Source organism: Mycetomoellerius zeteki, unplaced genomic scaffold, assembly GCF_001594055.1.
Source record: "Mycetomoellerius zeteki isolate Tzet28-1 unplaced genomic scaffold, Tzet1.0 scaffold25, whole genome shotgun sequence".
Classification (NCBI taxonomy): domain Eukaryota; kingdom Metazoa; phylum Arthropoda; class Insecta; order Hymenoptera; family Formicidae; genus Mycetomoellerius; species Mycetomoellerius zeteki.
In genome coordinates this window covers 2,410,174-2,429,387 of record NW_017257227.1, presented here as the reverse complement: position 1 = coordinate 2,429,387, position 19,214 = coordinate 2,410,174, and the positions used below count along the sequence as shown (strand labels likewise).

At 32.8% G+C, this 19,214-nt stretch overlaps 1 protein-coding gene across 2 annotated transcripts; it reads right to left on the bottom strand.

Moving 5' to 3' along the window:
- On the bottom strand, positions 1-4,050 carry LOC108723793 (oxidative stress-responsive serine-rich protein 1). 2 transcript variants are annotated; one of them, XM_018449760.1, is made up of 2 exons: positions 3,425-4,050; positions 1-1,054 (listed from the first exon to the last, which is right to left on the bottom strand). In XM_018449760.1, exons 1-2 carry the CDS (start codon positions 3,499-3,501, stop codon positions 334-336), a joined length of 798 nt encoding a protein of 265 aa, XP_018305262.1. In that variant the 5' UTR covers positions 3,502-4,050; the 3' UTR covers positions 1-333. The 2 variants fall into 2 exon arrangements, with proteins under 2 accessions (XP_018305262.1, XP_018305264.1); XM_018449762.1 differs by lacking the exon at positions 3,425-4,050 and adding an exon at positions 1,278-1,316.
- Between the last annotated feature and the right edge of the window lie 15,164 nt (positions 4,051-19,214).

The window sequence follows — 19,214 nt, the reverse complement described above, 5'->3', positions numbered from 1 at the left end:
TCCCTTTTATACATTAAAGAAACCAAATATCGTGTGCAAAGATGATGTAAAAAAAAAGGAAAGAATGCAAAAGAAAGTACGATATATCTCGCTACACTTTTCCGAATGTTTATACAAAATAGTTCAACAATTTCGGGACTATACACAATTGGAGCGAGAATAATGTTTCTGCCGATGTGTTATTAGTATGTTAAAAAAAATAATTTAGGGGAAATTAGACACGTAAACAAAGAGATGCAGTATATAGAGAGTAAAATCTACACAGCCTCGATAACTGTGTATAAAAGAAAGTCTGCATCCGGTGTAAGCATAATTCAAGATACTTTACAATTATTAAGTGTACATCATCTCCGCCATATGCGACATCTTCTTTGGAATATGAACGAATTCTTCGAAGTAGCCAGCGAGTTCGCCGATCGTGACGTCGCTCGATAAGGGCGGCGATATTCGCGCCTGGACTGAACAGGTGTTCGGTGAACTCGATAATTGTTGTTGGCCAGATGAGTTGCCACTAGCATCCGATTGTCCATTGCCCGTTGTCGTTCGCTGGTCTCCACCACCCGGACCGGGACCTCTCTTTAAATTCGGCATCGTATTACTGCGAGCTCGATGGAAACCACTTGCACTCTCGCAGTCGTCATCCTGAATACTAGTGTCGTCCTTGACCTGCCTATTGTCTTTACTGATATTCAGCGCCTTGAAGTCCTTCATGACCGAATTGTGGTCGATCATCTTGGAATTTTTACTGGGAATACTGAGCTTACACGTGTTCTTAAACAGCGTATCCACTGGATTATCACTAGGACCGCTAGTTCCGGGAGCGCTTAACTTTAAAATGGCGTCCCTTAAGATGGTGCTCCTCTTGGTTTTCTCGATTGTTCTCTCGTTCTTAGACGGTTTAAAATTCGTTGTACTCTTAATACCCCTTGGGTTGACTGGGAACATAGTAGGCCTGTTAGGCATTGATCTTCTTCGAAATAAACAGTTGCTGCCGGAATTTTTGCCGTATATCCTGAATAGATTCATCGGTTTCGATTTGTCTGCCATTGCAATGCTGAAAGAACAAATCGTTATTTTATTAAAAAATAATTATGTTATGTATGTAAATATAAAATATGCTAAAGTGTCACGTCTGTAATTTTTGCTCTTTAAACGATTTTTCCTTTTGAATATATTTGCGACGTATATAATACACAGAATATTTTAAAGTACATTATAATAAAAGTTAGAAAATGGAAGCTTTACAATATTACAAACATAACTCGGTGAACACATACAAGTTCTATTCAATCTATCTAATCTGTGCTAACCACATAGTTCATATAATATTATTACATTCACAAGTCTCTCAAAAAATTCATTTGCCAATTATACCCTCCGATGTTTTTTATCTCTCCTAAATCTACTATTCGATGCTGTATTAAGTTGTTATTTTCAGCATCACAAGTTTAAAAATAGAACGTCTAAATGTTTCTCTCGATAGAATCGAGCCGAACTTCACTCAATTTCATCCGTCGATGAATCGAGAATCCGATCGCGCAATCGACGATTTCTGACGGACGACGAAATGCATGCATTGTAAATACATACCGCCGTGTTACTAGCCGACCTTGACCGCGATTACGACAAATACACAACCTTCGAAGCGTTTCGATAACTCGATTGGCTAACAGGAGACGATTGACAAAGAAACTCGAGAAACTTCTAGAGATAGTGACGATTGATAAATCACATCTTTGTTGTCACCGATATTAACTCGTCACTGTCACAACCTATATCATTGCAATGAAAACATTTGGTACTTCAGAAGTAAACAACGTCGACTGAATCTCAGTAAGTACCATAAATTCATTGATAAGTTTCATTCTACATCGCGCTGTAATGCTGTTTAACACTGTAAATGCAGCATTGAATAAAACTCGGATAATTTCTCAAGTCGCAACATTAACTTCGTCTTATTAACATTTTTACGCTTATAAAATTAAGCTCATTGATTTTTGTGTGAGTATTTACGAACAATAGTTAGCTTGTGACTTATTCCTATCTTATCTAAAATATGTGTTACTTAACAGGTCTGTTTTTTTATTCCTACATTCTTTGAACTGGTACACACGATGCAATAAGTTGAAATGAAACAGATATATGTTTGTTTTACTTAACTTATTGCACCGTGTGTACCAGTCTAGGGAGTGCAAGAATAAAAAGCATACTTTATTACTACACTAGACTGCACTAGAACTTTTCTTGCTTTTGTCAAATTTCAAAGTACTCTTATTTTACTCTAGAATGCTATTGCTATTGAATGATTGAATATTGCTATTGATATATAAATTTTACAAATAAAAAGTAGGCCACTCTTAATTAATGTAAGTAAGCTTTTCATACATTTCACAATTTTAAAGACAAAATATTTATATAATCTAGACTTTTATATAAACACAAATAATTTAATTAACTCAAAAGGGAGAAAAAATAACACTATCAAATTCAATCTTGAAATGATATGGTGCGTAGTCCAATTTTGTGTGTTATTTCCACATACACTTAATAAAATATATAATACAAAACATTAGCACAAAACTGTTTAAAAATGAAATCACCTATTATACTTTTTATTGTAATACTGAGGTCCGTACTGATTATAACAGAATTTTGAAAAGCTTATTTCTGCTTGTTCTAACTTTTGGTATGGAAGATTGGAACTCCTAATAGATGTATTCGTGTTGCTTGTACTTCTTACACTCAGCATCTTTTGCTTGTTCTCTTTTCAATGTCTGAATATATATTTATTTCGTTTTAAATGCAAAAATTCTAGAAATTTCAAGCAACGCGAACAAACCTAAAGATCACCGAAGGCATAGCTTAGTGCCCCATGACCTTGCTCACTTGTATGTAAAATTCATATATTGACAGCATTTTAGAGTCAAGTGCAAAAAGTGTACACTGAGTCAATTAAAAATTCAATTAAAAATTAGATACATTTAGTCAATTTTCTGAATAATTAATCTAAGTAAAAATTTAAAATACATAGCGATGTTATACTGTCACTCTAACGTTACACAAAGGAGTATAATTAACAAATTTTCGGGTATGATACAATTGTCACAAGTCATGGTGAGACTGCAGTTACAAAAGATTGCTGCCAAAAATCACAGACGCTTATCAATCGTAGGTATCTCAAAATCATCACTTCACCACGTCGAAAAGGGACGCTTTAAATCAATCTGAAACCTACGTCGTCGTCTCAAAGTTCGACAGGGGCGTTTAAAAGTTAAACGCCTGCCAATTCATCGCTTCACAGAGCACAAGGATCGTCCTCGACCTTGGAAGAGCGCGTCCCTTCTGGGACGTTGTGCCGACGTATACGGTGTTTACGCGTTTCTACGCAGTTGAGAGTGATTGAGAACAATAGAGCGACGCTTACTGGGGGCAACTCGTCGATCGACGGTCTATCTCGAGCCTCTGCAGACGAGCCGGCAGCACGTCGTCTTCGTCGCCCATACTCGTCGAGGGTTGCTGTCAGCGATGGCGCAGCATCAGACCGACGGACGGGTGTGTCGTGCGCGCGAGGGTCCGGAAACGAGCGCAGCGGGTCTCGGCTAGGTTAGAACCGTGCAGCCGACGACGATGACGACACAAGGTGCAACTGCGCGACGGCGATGGCGCGCGTACGTGGATGACAGATCGCTCAGCGGCCGATGCGTGATTCCGTCTCCGTTACTTCTACCTCGGCCTCCTCCACCTTCTTAGTCTTCTTTCGCTCTTCAATCAGCGTGCAAATCACCTCGTAAACGGCTCGATGTGAGAAAACAATGGGTTACGTCGCGATCTCCCTGTAGCACTCGACTATGCACATGCATGCACAGGTAGATCCACGGATCAATCGGTTTGACGTCGCGATAGCTAAGGTAAATAAACACCGCTACTGCGCGGGACCAAGGATCAGCGGCAACTATCAGCAACTATCCGCGAAAGAAAGCTCTCCAGAGGGCGCTATGTTCGAGGTTCGCCGTGAAATTGTCGCCACGAGCGCCATCCGATTGTCCACGTCGCTAATTGGCCAATTCGACATGGGAGCTTCCGACTGATTGGTCCATTAGAAAAGTTCCAAGTACCGGTTGTTTCGAGTAACGGCGTTCAATCGATAACGTGGTTCAATCAGAATCCTTCTTTCGCCAATATATCTCGCGTGAGAAACACATGCGAGAATCAAAGGATCTTTGGAAAGTTCAGAAAAGTCATTTTCCAGCTTTTCCGTTGGAATGAAAGACGATGGCAGAGAAGATGAATAGAAGTAGGTTTTGATCGACAACGATTATTAACAAGTGAGTTGATACGAGCAAGATTTGTGACGCGAGATACAATCAAGGCACGCGTTTGTGTTTGAAATAGAACGGCGAAAGAGCACGGAAGGCTTCGCAACGGTGCGATTAAATCTAATTGTCATATGAGACTTTTATTTTAATTAAATATCAAATAACTAGGAATATTCACGCTTATATTATTCTCGATTTACACGAATTCTGTGATTGTTTTTTTTTTTTTTTTTTTTTCTATAAATTGTTACAACAATTGGCAGTGCGCAAATTTTAACCTGCGAATTATACACGTATCATTAACTTCAAATCTGATTTGATGATTCTATATGCAATTTTATATACAAATCCTTTTCTATATTTTATTTTTAACATGAAAAATCGCGTCAACACTTTTGTGATTATCTAATATTTTGTCTAATAAGAAAATTAACGCGTTAACTTTTAATATTATATACTTACACGAAAAGTATACAAATGTACAAGTATACAGATCCATCACGATATTCTAATCTTTGTGAGCTGTCAAAGCTAATCAATTGACTATCGATTTAACACGCAAATTTTGTTATAAGAAGATTAAATTGTTTTTTTTTTTATTCTAATATTGCTGACAGAAAAAACAATAGTCAGTATTTTTAATTTTTTATTCTTTTCTTTTGGAAAGATAGATTCCCATAGAAATGGAAATCTAAAAGTCTGAACGATCTAAAGAAGAGATCTCGAAAAGAGAGACAGTTAAATAACCTGGCAGTTTTAGAATGACACTTGAGAAGAGCGATTCTAATCGGGAGAGTCCGCGTATAAATCAATCTATGTTTAAAATTCCATGATTCTCGTGGGCGAACCTCGCTACGTGCTGACGCATTCTCAGCCTAGCTTTATTTTAGCATACGGCTGAAATATTTACGAATTCCCGCTGCTGGAGAGCATTGAGCGAGAGGAAACGGCTGGCCGCCTTTATTTATCGCTAAAAGTACGTGTTTCATCGCGAAATTGTTTCCAATACTTGTTCGTAGACACGCGATGCCATTGGCATTAATGCGAATTGGAATACTTGGATATCCGCAATGATATTTGGATTTTTACCCTCTTTTTTTATTTCAGATATTGAAATTTACAAAAAAATAACAAGGTTTTACTTTAAGATTCTGTGCATTCAAATCGCGTATAATTTAATATTTAACTAAAATGTGAAGAAAATTTATAATTCCACATTATATAAAAAATTTTAAAGCGGACGGAAATTAAAATAAATGTTGAAAAAGGTATCTCTGTTCGTTAAAAATAAAAGTAACACTCGAGAACCTTTTCACTTTTTTAAAAAAATGCTGAGAAAGAAAAGATTTAATAATCTTACAAAAAAATATTTTGAAAGAAAAGGAAGTCTTAAGTAGCCCCAGATGTTTCTATGTTCAAAATGTGAACGGAGAGTACAGGTTTCCTCTTTGTTTACTTGTTCAGGTTTCATAAAACTTGTGCTTTTCATAAACAATTTAGGAATATCTGATGATCATAAGCTTTTTCTCAATATTTAAGAAAACATTTTTCAAACTTTCTAAATTCGCTTTTCACAAAAATCCGTTTGTATGTATCTAATTCCATTTGATTACTATATCATGTATCTCACTACATACGTTTTTTTTACAGCTAAACTAGTATACACTTTTAGAATTTATTAAAATGAAATAGATATTTATTTCAACAATAAATTCTAAAAGTGTAACTTTATGATATTTGGTAAAAGTGAGAAAGAAAGTTATAATGTACTCTAATATTAGAATAAAACACAAATCTCTTACAAAACTCCTCTTTAAAGAATAGGAAGTTTTTGCAATACCGTTTATCCAGACGGTGAACGCTAAGATCACGTTATCTTCTTTTTAACAACTAATTAAGAAAAGGATAACGTGACTTTAACGTTCATCGTATCTGGATCCACGTTATTGCAAAAACTTCCTAATAACGAATTAAAAAAAATTATCAAGGCGGTGTTCGGAAATTTAGCTGTTTAATCGGTTTAGAAATGAGTCCTGGCGCCGAGCCAAAATTTCATCTACATTAACGCGTGACAAAATTTTTGAAGTTTGACTGTAACACGAGATAGATGTACGTTGCACCTACGCGTATCCGTTGCACCGGCCAGGAAGCAGTCACCAGATCGCCGGCGCGGAACGTGCGTTACTCTTACGGTAAATTTATATTTTCCGCAGTTATGTTCGGACGATCTTTACGGCTCACATACGCGGTGCATTTACTCCTGCGAATCGGCGCATCACGATTACTTTGTAATCCGCCGATATACACGCCGATATACTCAAATATAATTAATGTTTAAAAATTTGTTAAATAAATATAAATTGAATTATCTTCATCAAATACGAGGTATAATGATATTTCATGCGCACAAAATAATCTATGGCTTTAAAATTGGATGGGACGCCGTACAAACAATTTATACATAGTATACATCTAAAATCTAACAATATTTTAAGTATATTTTTAACTTTTAAATTTAAATTTTGTAATTCAATTTTTTTAATTAATTGGGTCTTAATTAATTTTTTTTATATCATTCAAATATATATTTGTTCCAAGATGGTTAACTACTTGGGAACTTTTCTACCAGTAGTAAAAAAAAAACGATAAAGAGATTTATTTCATATTTTCTGAAAAATATCTAGGAAATATCTGGACATATCATTCTCTTCCAAAATATGTATTAGGACACATAAAATTAAAAATAAGTTCATTTCTAAAAAAAATATTTTGTTTATTAAGAGAAGTTAATATATCGAGAGAAAGAGAGAGATTAAAATTTTACTGATTATTATGAGATATTAATTTTACACTTAAAATATTTAAGAAGAAGATTTACTATTACAATTAAAAACAATATAATATTACCCTTATATATATATATAAATTAAAGAGATTATTAAATTAGGCAGAATTACTATCCGGAAGTTGTCGATGCAAAACGGACGTGCCGTGAACACGCGAGATAAATCTACATTTTGATACATATCCGCCGCTACAGATATAGCGAGCTAATTAGAGAATAGGGAGTACGCTTACAACCGGATACAGCAGGACGTGACATCGGGTCAGGATTATCCGGATAAGCGACTGTGGCGTGAACGACCCCGCGCTCTCTCGCTCTTTCATAATAATCATAATTTTCCCATCCAGCGAACTATAATTATCCGAACGCGTACACGCGATTCCGTCTCATAGTGTTCACCTTCCGCGACTGCAACTGCGCTCGGAATCACGATGCGCCTTTGCCTGGTGTAATTACAGCTGCGGTCGCAATTTATGGACGTCAATTTCCGACGTTCTCGCGACAATTTACTCTCTCATGAATCACTTCCTTTTCTTTATATATCGGATCGACGAATATCGAAACGCGTGTCGAATCGCGCTAAAAATATCGCGCGCAAGACATAACTTTACTGCGTTTTGCCATCCGTTTAAATTTTTTCAAACTGGATGAATAACCAATTCTTAAATGAAATGATTGATTTCTCACATAACTACTATGTTTAGCTATTTATATATATTCCAGTAAACAAGTTGACGTTATTTATCATCATTTTGACATCAAAATGACGTCAAATAACGTCAGCTTGCTTTACTGGAATGTTTAGCTAATATAAATATATGTCGAGATAAAGTGAAATAAAGAGGTAAACATTTCTGTCGGAAAGTTTAAATATTCAATTTTTATGAGTTTTAAGATAACTGGAAATCTTGCACGTGGATTAAAGTAAACCTGATTGTTTCGATGAGAAAAGAACTTTTTAATTTGAGGATTGACATTTATATTAGCCATACTTAACTTTCAACAACGAGATGTAAGTGATTAATTACATCTTTCAAAATAAACTTCTTTTTTGAACTTGAAATGCGACAATTATTTTATTATCACACATTATATGACCTTATAATATATTTTTAATAAGTTTTATAAAATACTATATACAGGGTGCTTGGAAAGTAATGAAAAATCTTTCGCATAGGGGCAGAATGGACTAAACAGAGAAAAAAAGTCCTCTACCATTTACAATTTTCACAATAGTTAAACAGATATTATAGTTAACAAGATATTAATTACTAAAAATTGTCGAAAAGTCTTCAATAATTTTTTTACTCCAATACTATTAACTTTACAGAAGAACTGAAAGAGACAAAAATTGTTTATTTTCTTTTCATAAAGCTCTAAGAATTTTTTCAGAATTTTTTATCAACTTTTAGTACTGCATTTTCTTATTTTTACCAACATGAGAAAATACGGTATTAAAAAATTCTGAAAAAATTCTGAGAACCTTATGAGAAGAAAATAAACAAATTTTGTCTCTCACAGTTTTTCTGTAAAGTTAATAGTATTTGAGTAAAAAATTATTGAAGACTAATTTTCGACAAATTTTTAGTAATTAATATCTTGTTAACTATTTCGAAAATTGTAAAATGGTAGAGAGAGGACTTTTCTTCTCAGTTTAGTAGATTCTACCCCTATGCGAAAGATTTTTCATTATTTTCCAAACACCCTGTAAAACAAACATTTAAAATAAATAAACTACTAAACTAAACTTAATAAAATAAAATATATAAAACAGTACATGAAAGTCACGAACCAATTGAACTTAAAATTTATATGAAGATGAATAGATTGTTTCTATCTTACACAATAGGAATTGGTATAATTCCGTTAACCAGCGTTCTTTCAACGCGATAGGAATACAGAAAAATGCGCTTTATAACAATCACTGCGATTTCATCGCGTGAATGGAATCCCGTTTCCGCGTGACGACGAAAACTAAACTCGTGGAAACTCGGTACGTTGAACCAAAATTGTACGTAAATACAATAAAATATTCACTGAATTATGAAAAAATAATGAAAATTGATCCAATAAATTTTTATAATGATTTAGATTATAAAACTATTCCTAGAATTCATTGCAAAAAGGAATATATAGTTGTACATATAAATGAATCCAGTTATTGTATCAATGAATTAAGTCGGACATTAAGTCGGACATTAATTAACGATCATTCATTGGACCAAAAATGAACAAAATTTTTTTCAGTGTACCACATTCGTCCTATCCATCTTTTCGCGTTTGTCATGCAGACGCGCGACGTCGCCATGGCCAAAAGGTTCACGATCCACGGATGATATTTATGAGGAACACGCATAAGCGCTGGCAGAAAGCGGGGGCGGCAGGCGCGACAGCGCGAGAGAAACGATGACAGAAATAATCTTAAGCAACACTGTAGCAGCCGTTTGACCCGGCAGCAAGTGAGATCCGCTGCTCCATCGTGTTTCCTTACGTGCTCGCTCGCTATTTTCCTCGGAACTCGTTGCTGGAATCGCCACGTCGAGAAACACGCAGATCTGATGGAGTGTCCAAAGCGCTCCGCATACTGAAGATGTCTTGAGAACGAACGCTGCTTTGCGCCTTCAAGCGCGACGTATCGTTGAAAATATTACCACAGCCTGGAAACAATGATGTAGTTAGAGAAGTTCTATTCTTACTTCGTACGACAAATATTATTTGCTACTCAGTTTAAGTAATCAATCGAAGTAACGTGATATATCTTGCTCGGAAGAAATGGAAAAAGTGAAAGAAATCTCCCATGTAGAGAAGAATGTGTGTTTATTTAATTATAGATTATAATAGAAATTATAACATATTGTACGTAATAATTGTTTTTCAATTTGTAAATGTTGTTTATTATTGTAATAAAATAATACCTAATATTTGTAAAAACTTCAAAAATAAATCTAATACAAGTAAATTGCCTACATTAAAAAAATACTAAATTTTAATAAATATTTGTTTGAATAGTTCTAAATAAATATTTACTAAATGTATAAAACATATTTATTTGATACGAAAACTATTAATTTGATTTAACTATATATCATTTTTTTATTGAGTAAATATTTACTGTAAATAAATGTTTACTTAATACTATTCCAAGAAATATGTATTAAGATTTAGTAAATTTTTTTTTAGTGAGCCTTCGCGAATGTTGGTGCGTAAATTATATAAATCATATAAATATACAATTCGCGATAGATACAATTCGCAAACAATTGAGATGTACTCACCAAACAAAATAAAATGCAAAAATTTCGATTATGGATTTGAGTCCTTTTTAAATTATCTAATATTGTTTGTTAATTTTCGCACTGAAAAGGATTCAAATTCAAAATCAAAACGTTTGTGTTTACTTTAATTTCATTTGATGAATACATCCTAATTGTTTGCGAATTGTATTTTTTTTATCGTGTTAGGAATATATAATCTAAGCACCAACATCCGTATAGGCTGATATAAACAATCTCTCTCTATCATTATCTTCCCACGCTAAATAAGAAAAAAATCTTACCATATTACACGATGCAAAGAGCCTAATTCTTCCAGTATAATTTTTCAAGTTTGAGATAAGTTACTCTGAAATTCTTAAATATTATTCCGATATTATGTAGACCTTTTTATTTCACCTAGGTTATTTTACTCGGATAAGTCGAATTATGCGCTATAATTTATTAATGATGGATATTACAATTACAAAAGGCAAAATGCTAATCTTGCCGAAATCAGTCATTTAATTTTATAATTCGTATCCTTGTCAAGCATGATGATAGGCAGTGATGACGAAGTCATTGTACATAACTTTCGGAATTTGGATAAACTTGCATGTTTCCCCGTGTCATACATTCGACTATAATATTGCGACTCTTGCATGAAGATTTTGAAGGCTATAAGCGTCGCATAAATTCATGGCATTTTGTCACCTCGATATAACACGTTGCGAAGATTTTAGCTGAGAAACGCCGCGAGTCGTGTCTACGTTCTGCATTCGTCGCTTTGTACATCTTCTTAATTGAGCGTGGCTTTATTCAGGAGCGAGCGTTAACAATGTCTACCGACGCTGCATCTAGTTAGTCAAAAATAGACGTAGAATTGTAGTGTTTGTTTGTTGGAAATAGGGGGTTGTAAAAAATGAGTTTTTCAATCTTTTCTTTTTCGAGCCTAAGTTAGAAGAATTATACACACATAAATATATAAAATATAAAAATACGTTGAATATTGCAAATAAATAATATTTTGTCAATATGGTCCATTTGTCTTTTTGTCTGAACGGAATAATAACATATAATTGTATCTAACAATAATAATTTTTAATACGTTAATTAATAATATTTTAGGTCCGTATAATTTATTATTGCGCTATTCTGCAATTAAATCATAATATTCATAATGACAAACAAAAATAAAATGTCTAATATCTCATCAATGCTAAAATAATGCAGTTTTACAACTTTAAAGACTTTTATAAAATAATATGTGAAAGGATCGATGATTTAGTTATCAAGTGACTTCAACGGATGCACTTGACGACCGTAGTAATTTCGAAGTATTATTATCAAATTAATGTTTTTTATGAGCAATAGTGCGTTTTTGCAAGATAAACCGAACAAAACATTTAATGTTCATAAATCAAGTTGTGCGACAGCATGGACGACCACAAAGAACGTACAGCGATGATTTGCGACGCGTCGATTAAAAATGTCCATTGTCAAAATGTATAGCTGCTACGGATTATAATGGCCTATTCGTGCGCCGGATGTAACATTTAAAATCTGACGTTCTCGTCCGTATTTAACCATCGTTAAACGCACCTGTAAATCATTTCGTATCTCTTTGATGACCATCGCGAATATTCGCAACCGGCACTATATGTATAGTCCTTATTTTAAAAACACTATATAGTGCTTGTAAAATAACGATGAAATTATATTAAACTATAAAGCTCAAATTAAAAGATGCCGGCATCATTGAACTTTAATTTAAAAAATTTCTAATAATTTTATCAATCTGAATTTTTCGTGAATTATTTAATGATTTAAAATAGATTGTATTAACTCTATTTGAATTCAATAATTTCTAATGCTCAATTCTATCAGTGTAGTTTAATTTTAGTCTTAGTTTAAATATATTCTTCATTTTTTCTAGTTGAAAAATTTTTAAATGAAGAATAAATTAAACCGAGATTAAAGTTTAATTTACCTTAGTAGAATTGGGCATTAATAGTTTACTGATCATCTTTACACATTACGGTCTCTATAGCATAAGGAAAATTTATTCAATCAAATTTTATTATAGTATAAGTCTAAATAAGATTCGTGCAATCGCAAGACATAAGAATTTTATTGAAAATTTAAAATCAAGTGACTGAACAGAAATATGATCCTTATTAAAAAAAATTTTTTTAATTAATTAATTTTATTTTAAGGCTCAAACTAATTAATTCTGTTTTAAGGCTCAAATTATTAAGCGATTTTAAATACGCAGTTTCCCATTGCACACATATACAATTAACTGAAGCTAATTATTATGTTGCTTTAAAAGTCTTCTTGGCAATAAATTGTAACATATGTAATTTACCAGATGTATAATTATATTACATAAAGAAACACTTAATTATTTCACATCCGTTTCGCAATCTTATGGGCTATAATCCTCAGTGAATACAATTTTTCAGATTAATTTTTAGATTTAAATGATGCAAGCAGGATAAATTGACCGACATAAATTTATCAAAGCGAATGGAGGCATTCATCCCCCTCATTCACCTTTATTTTCGGTACATCGTTCCACTCGTCGGTCGTTGACTTTGAACCGAACAACTTGTCGGTATATCATTCGACCAAAGCTGACATCCTCGATGACAGATACAACAAATGCGTCGAAAATCGGTTCTACGTTCGACAGTGGGTCCAACGTTCGCGTGCTAGTACTCATTAATTAACTGGTACAACGTTTATGACGGGAGACAGTACTAGTCCCGGCTGCTAGCCAACAAAACCCGATCGTCGTAATAATTGTACACTCAAGAACAAGAGAACCTAGAGTTTTTATGATGTAATAAAAGAACACGAAGAGAACAAACGTAAGTGGACGACTAAAAATATAATATATAAACATATTACATGTAACATGAATAGAATCGTTACGGGAATCATTACAATAGAATCGTTACAAAATACAAGAATGTTCCAATCTTTATTTTAAATTACTATCATTCTATTCCGAAAAAAATAGAAAGTAAAAATAAAGTTAACTTTTAAGCAAAGATTGAAATGCAACACTAACTAATTTAAATCCTTATTTCTATTTCACGAATTCCTCTATATATAGCTTCTTAATTTAGAAACATTTGATTATGATCTCCACACATTTTTAATAAAAAATTACATGCAAAAGAAATTTTCATGAGCCAAGTTAATTTCATTTTGTGTTTCATCGTCAATAAGCGACTATCAATTTTCCTAGAAAATATAAGAATGCCATTATAAAAATAAAAACGTCATAGCTATTTCCGTGGATGTTTTATTGCGTTCTGTTAGACAGGATTAACTTACCATGACGATTCGTGGCAGGCGAGATTCTTTCGTGTCGCACGACTGCTACTCGTCTGCCGTTGCTGAAGATTATTTGCTCGTGCTGGAGGATCGGCCTGTTCCCCTTTGCTGGCGGACTCCATTTCAGCGGCAGCAAAGCGGAAAAAGACACACCCTCGACCAACACTCCAGACATTGCTCATGTCATAGCAAATTTTCCGAAATTATCTACGTATTCGGGATTATCCACTTTCTGTAGTCTGCGTTTCATTATTTGATCTCTTGAAACAACTGTTGATTCGCGAAATCTTTTTCTATCAACAAGTCTGAAAAGTCTCTCATACGAAAGATGATTCTTCTTACATTGCATCGCAGCTCTTGATTGGAACTCAAAATTTCCAATGTGAAAGCGTGGTAGTTCGATATGAACCTTGGCATCTTCATTTGTTACAATCACAATTTTTTAGGACAAGGGATTGTAAATTCCCTGCGCGATTTTTATTCTAGAAGATCAAGCTTGTTTTAAAGCTTTATTTATTGCTGGTATTATTGCTCGAAAGTTTTCGTTCTCCAAGGAATACAATAACGCGATTATTTTTGTCACTGATTATTTTGAGACAGTTTGTGTTTCGGATATTTTATTTCCCCATCAGTAGCACATGTTGGTTTTATATACGTTTCCTAAACATTTGTAGAACATTATAGATACGTTTTAGGAATCGCATATAAAACGTATATAAACTATATAAACCAATAGGTGCTACCTGGGTTTCTATCACAACGGAATATTTTTCAAATTCTTAGTTACACATATAGATATGAAAATATTTGTTTGGACAGTCCGCCACTATATCAATGATTTTTTTGAACTGTTATTCAGATGTTAAAAATTGAAACAATAAATTAATTACAATCAAGGAGCGTTGGGTAATAAGTCTTTAATGATAATTATTCGCAATATTGCGAATATTTCAACATTGTAATTTTTATTAATGAGGATGGCTCGGATTAAGGCTAAAACGTACGTATGATTTTGGGAATTATGTTGACCGTCATTGTGTCATTAAAGACTTATTATTCACGCATTACTTATTTTTTCGCGCTAATTCTCAACGCTCTTTGATTGTAATTAATTTATTGTTTGTATTATCAGAACTCCTTGATTGGCTATTAAAAATTGTAGTTTTATGCTTGCATTACGGCACTGTTAATTTATATTTGGATTACTAATTGTGAACCTAGTAATGCCGTAATGCGTGCCTGGAATTTTAAACACAATTTTTAATACCTGGACAACAGTTTGAAAAAATCGATCTAATGGCGCATTGTCCAGATAATTATTTTCGTTTATGTGAGGTGGCAACTGCAGAAATCAAAATCCGGATCACAAGTGATTGTTCTAACTAAGCCATCCAATACATAGACAAATTTGCTATATATAAGAAAAATAATGACAATAAAAAAGATTTTGTTATATATGAGAAAAAAATAATAACAATACAGAATTTTTTATTTTAATTATTGCTCAAAATTTAATTTTGATGTCGAAAGCTTTGAAATTATTCCTCAGCTAATTTAAGTGTGATTATTGTCAATATATATAGGATACATGTCGGATCTGTCTGAATAACATAACGTCTTTCGATGTCTGGAACAATGATATACCTATTGTATCTCGACTGTCTTGAAAGTGTATTAATCGGCATGATGCCTAGTGTGATTTCGGCGACTTAATCAAGTCGACACGAGATCTTGGCACATACAAGCGGGTCGAAAATATGCGAGTAGGAAGAGGCGTCTGTCAGTCTGTTTGTTTGGTAAATGACGCGAAATGATCGTGTGACGGATCGCGTGTCGGAGGATGTTGCAGGATCGCGAAAGATATTTTGTACATACCTTTTCGTCGCCGCACATCAACGCTAATTGTTGCCATTTTAACGCCTCGCATTCCACTGACTTTCGCAATGATCATAACGGCGTCATATCAAAGATTATCTTTTATCCTGTCAATTAGTAATACTGAATTTAATTGATGCATTAAATCAAATTCGCTTCGCGATTCTTCTGTCAAACTTTAATTTAAACTTGGAATCGCCTCGCTGCTCCCTGTTGAAGAATAAGGAGAATTAATTCAGGAAAAGTATCAAGGAGAAAGCGTGTTCACTTTATACTCGACGTGCTAGAAAATACATACATCTTTATGCTTCACAAATCTCGAGAATCTTAAAGTAATTTTTATTCTATAAATCTCGAGAGAGCTAATTAATCTTCGCTCTTTATTACATCTTTAAAACAAAATTCTATCCCAACTGTGTGATCATTTCAAAAATAGATCCGCAATTAATTTAATGCGAAGAGAGCGAGAAGAACTCTGCGCTCTACCTTCCTCTTTCTCACCGGATTGAATTACCCAACAGCTGGAATAAAGCTCTGAGAGCTTAATGTCTATTCTCGCTCACATATGTGTTCTCATCTCGGTGCGCGTGCGATCCAATGCGATCTGAAATCGAGTAACGATAAAACCTGGTGGGCGCGTTCTCCACCCGCGCGACGTGCTATTCGAATATCCGCGTGCGAAATTCGTGTGGCTAAGATCCAACGAGTGTTTCGCTATATTAAGATCCCCCTTACGTAACGGATACTCATATTCATACGAATACATTTGAACATTTAATATGCCCGTTGTGGTGCTTTCGTCAAGTGTATATGCGCTTGCGAACTCGAGTGCGAATTAATTCACGAACGCAATTTCGTTACAGTTATTTACTTCGTAAGTGCATGTTGACGAAACTAAATGTGAAATTGAATGTGTTATAAAAAGTTAAGCAATAAGAATTTTATCGTCAAGTAATATGTATAAAGTACGAGTTAACGAGGACGATATTATTTAATTTTATCTTCCATTATATTTCTATATATAGTTATATTTAACTATTATCTGTTATGAAAGGTTGAGCAGTATTAAGACTATTTCATTTCTCGAGAATCTTGTAGTAACGACAATCAATTTAATAAAAATTCTATCGAAATACGAGAAATAATCTAATGAAATTGAATTACACAAGATTTTTTTTATTTCATCTTCATTTGTCTTAAAGACGTAAGATTGTCATCGCGTTTTAAAGGATAAATCACATATATAGTTTCAAAAAGTGATCTGGCATAAACATAAATGTTATATACATTAAAAACAATTCAACAAGATCAATATTTCTATTTAACAATCCAATTTTATAGTTTAAATGAAATTTTTCTTATTTAATTTAATTATTTTTTAAAACATATTATTTCTTATTGAAATAATTTTTTATCAAAGTTCTAAATTGTTGCCAAATTTTTTGTATTATTTTCAAATATGATATAGAAAAATTTGTAATTTTTTTCATAATTTTTTTAATTTGTGAAAAAATATGTGTAATACATCCTTAATACTCAAGTATCGTTGGTTAGCGAGGAAATTTGTGGTTATTAAATTGCCAAATGTTATTAAAATATCATCTCGCAATCTCTCTCGGCCATGAAAGTACGTAACTTAGCTATCTTGTAAATATAACGCGAATAAAGTTTAATATCGTGTGGGATATTTTCCTGGCATTTCCCCAAATCCACGTTTCAATCCTATAACGAGTTTTACGCTCTTATTATTTCATTTCGAAAATTACTTGACATGCTAACGTACATATGATGCTACACATATTTCAACAAAATTATCTCGCGATGTGAGAAATTCGGTGAATTGATCATAGATAACATCTATCATGTTGTAAATGTTATAATTTAATAATCGTCCGCCAGCCAAATTGAAGTTGGACTTTAAAGTTACAGTCGATATTTTGAATATGATAATTCTGATAAAAATAAATTTAAATACAAAATATTAATCTATAAAAAATAAGTAATGATATAATTCGACTTTTATAATAGTAAAATCTCGTTAAAGCTTTCATAAGCATGCAATAATTTTCAGATCTTTATGCAGTACAAAATACAAAGTTTGCAGTGAAGTTCAAAAATTCAGACTGACCAAAGATGCAAAACTTTACATGGCTAATAGAAGAATAGTTATCGTATTACATTATGATTTAATAATTATATATATAAATGTATCCATCGTGTAACGTATGTTATATTATAATTTAATAATTATGTACATAAATGATTTACGCATGACAATAGATTTTTCAAGTTCACTTTCTGTTCCTTTTTCTCTCTCTTTCTCTCTCTCTCTCTCTCTCTCTCTCATAGTTTTTTAAATTTCAGATTACTGATCAGATTGTAGCTTTATTGTTTAATAATTTGAATTCCATATATATAAATAGACTAAAGATAACTCGTAACGTTAGTCTGTGAAATGAAGCATTTTTATTTATATTAGTGTAAAAAACACGAGCTTATTTTTTTTTCTTTAAAACTAATGTAAACATAGAAAAGCAATATAATTAGTATAAGAATTACAAATCGCAAAAGGAAATATTGTAAAATTATTAATATCTAAACATTATATAATATTATTTACTATTTGCAATAACATTGATATTAATAATCATCGCAATATTAAAACACGTTTTAATTTGAATGCAGTTTTTAAGAAATACTTCTACTAATTTTATAAATATTCACCGTATCACAATTTCAACACTACACGATACAGAAATTACTTACATAGTCCAATGTCATGAAAGATATTTGAGATTTCATAACGGGAATTTCCCACATGAAATTTTCTAACACTTGCTTGTGGCGCACTTTCGATGTAATGATAATATGTACGGCCGTTTAATATTTATTCAATATTCTTTTCAGACATGAAATTTCATGTTCTCGAAGACCACATGATATGAAAAATATGCAATTAAGATATATTAAAGAAATGTCCATCTTTTTCTGAAAGTCTTGTGTTGAGCATAGACTTATTTTTATTTCTTTTTGTTAGCTTTCTTGAAAGATCTCGTCATTGATTGAGTGATTATCCATTTATGTTTAAATAAGTTTACATACAGTTAAACTCAAATTGAAAGATGCCAGTCAATCTTCATTAGATAAACTTTATAAGCTTTATAGCTTAATAAGATTTCTAGATCAAAGAAAAACATTCCTCTTTTCTGTTACAGCGCAAATTATGGAAGATGATGCGATTATAGCTTTCTTCTTGATGTTCTCTTTTCTTCTTTTTTATTCGTAATGATAACATTGTTTCTTTGTCATGTTTCGTTGTCTTCAAATTTTCTTTTCCTTTCTTTTTTCTCGGATTTTTTCTTTTGTTCAAATTGTGATATTATGAGTACACACAACATAAACGTTTGTTCTTCTCCCGAATTTTGATTTTTTTGTAGCGATGCACAAAATCGAAAATTCTATGCAGTAACTTTCCGATGAGAAGCATTACGATACGATGAATTACGAGAAAGAGAAGTAAGAGATTTAGATAACTAAGATAAATCTGATAACAAAAGATAAGAAATAAGAAATATAAAATAA

What these genes read in the sequence shown, in the direction of transcription:
- LOC108723793 (XM_018449760.1), bottom strand. Translation starts at nt 3,501, where the DNA reads ATGGGCGACGAAGACGACGTGCTGCCGGCTCGTCTGCAGAGGCTCGAG. An exon ending in CGATCGACGAGTTGCCCCCA is followed by an intron (nt 1,055 to 3,424) that starts GTAAGCGTCGCT and finishes TTGTTCTTTCAG; the next exon opens with CATTGCAATGGCAGACAAAT.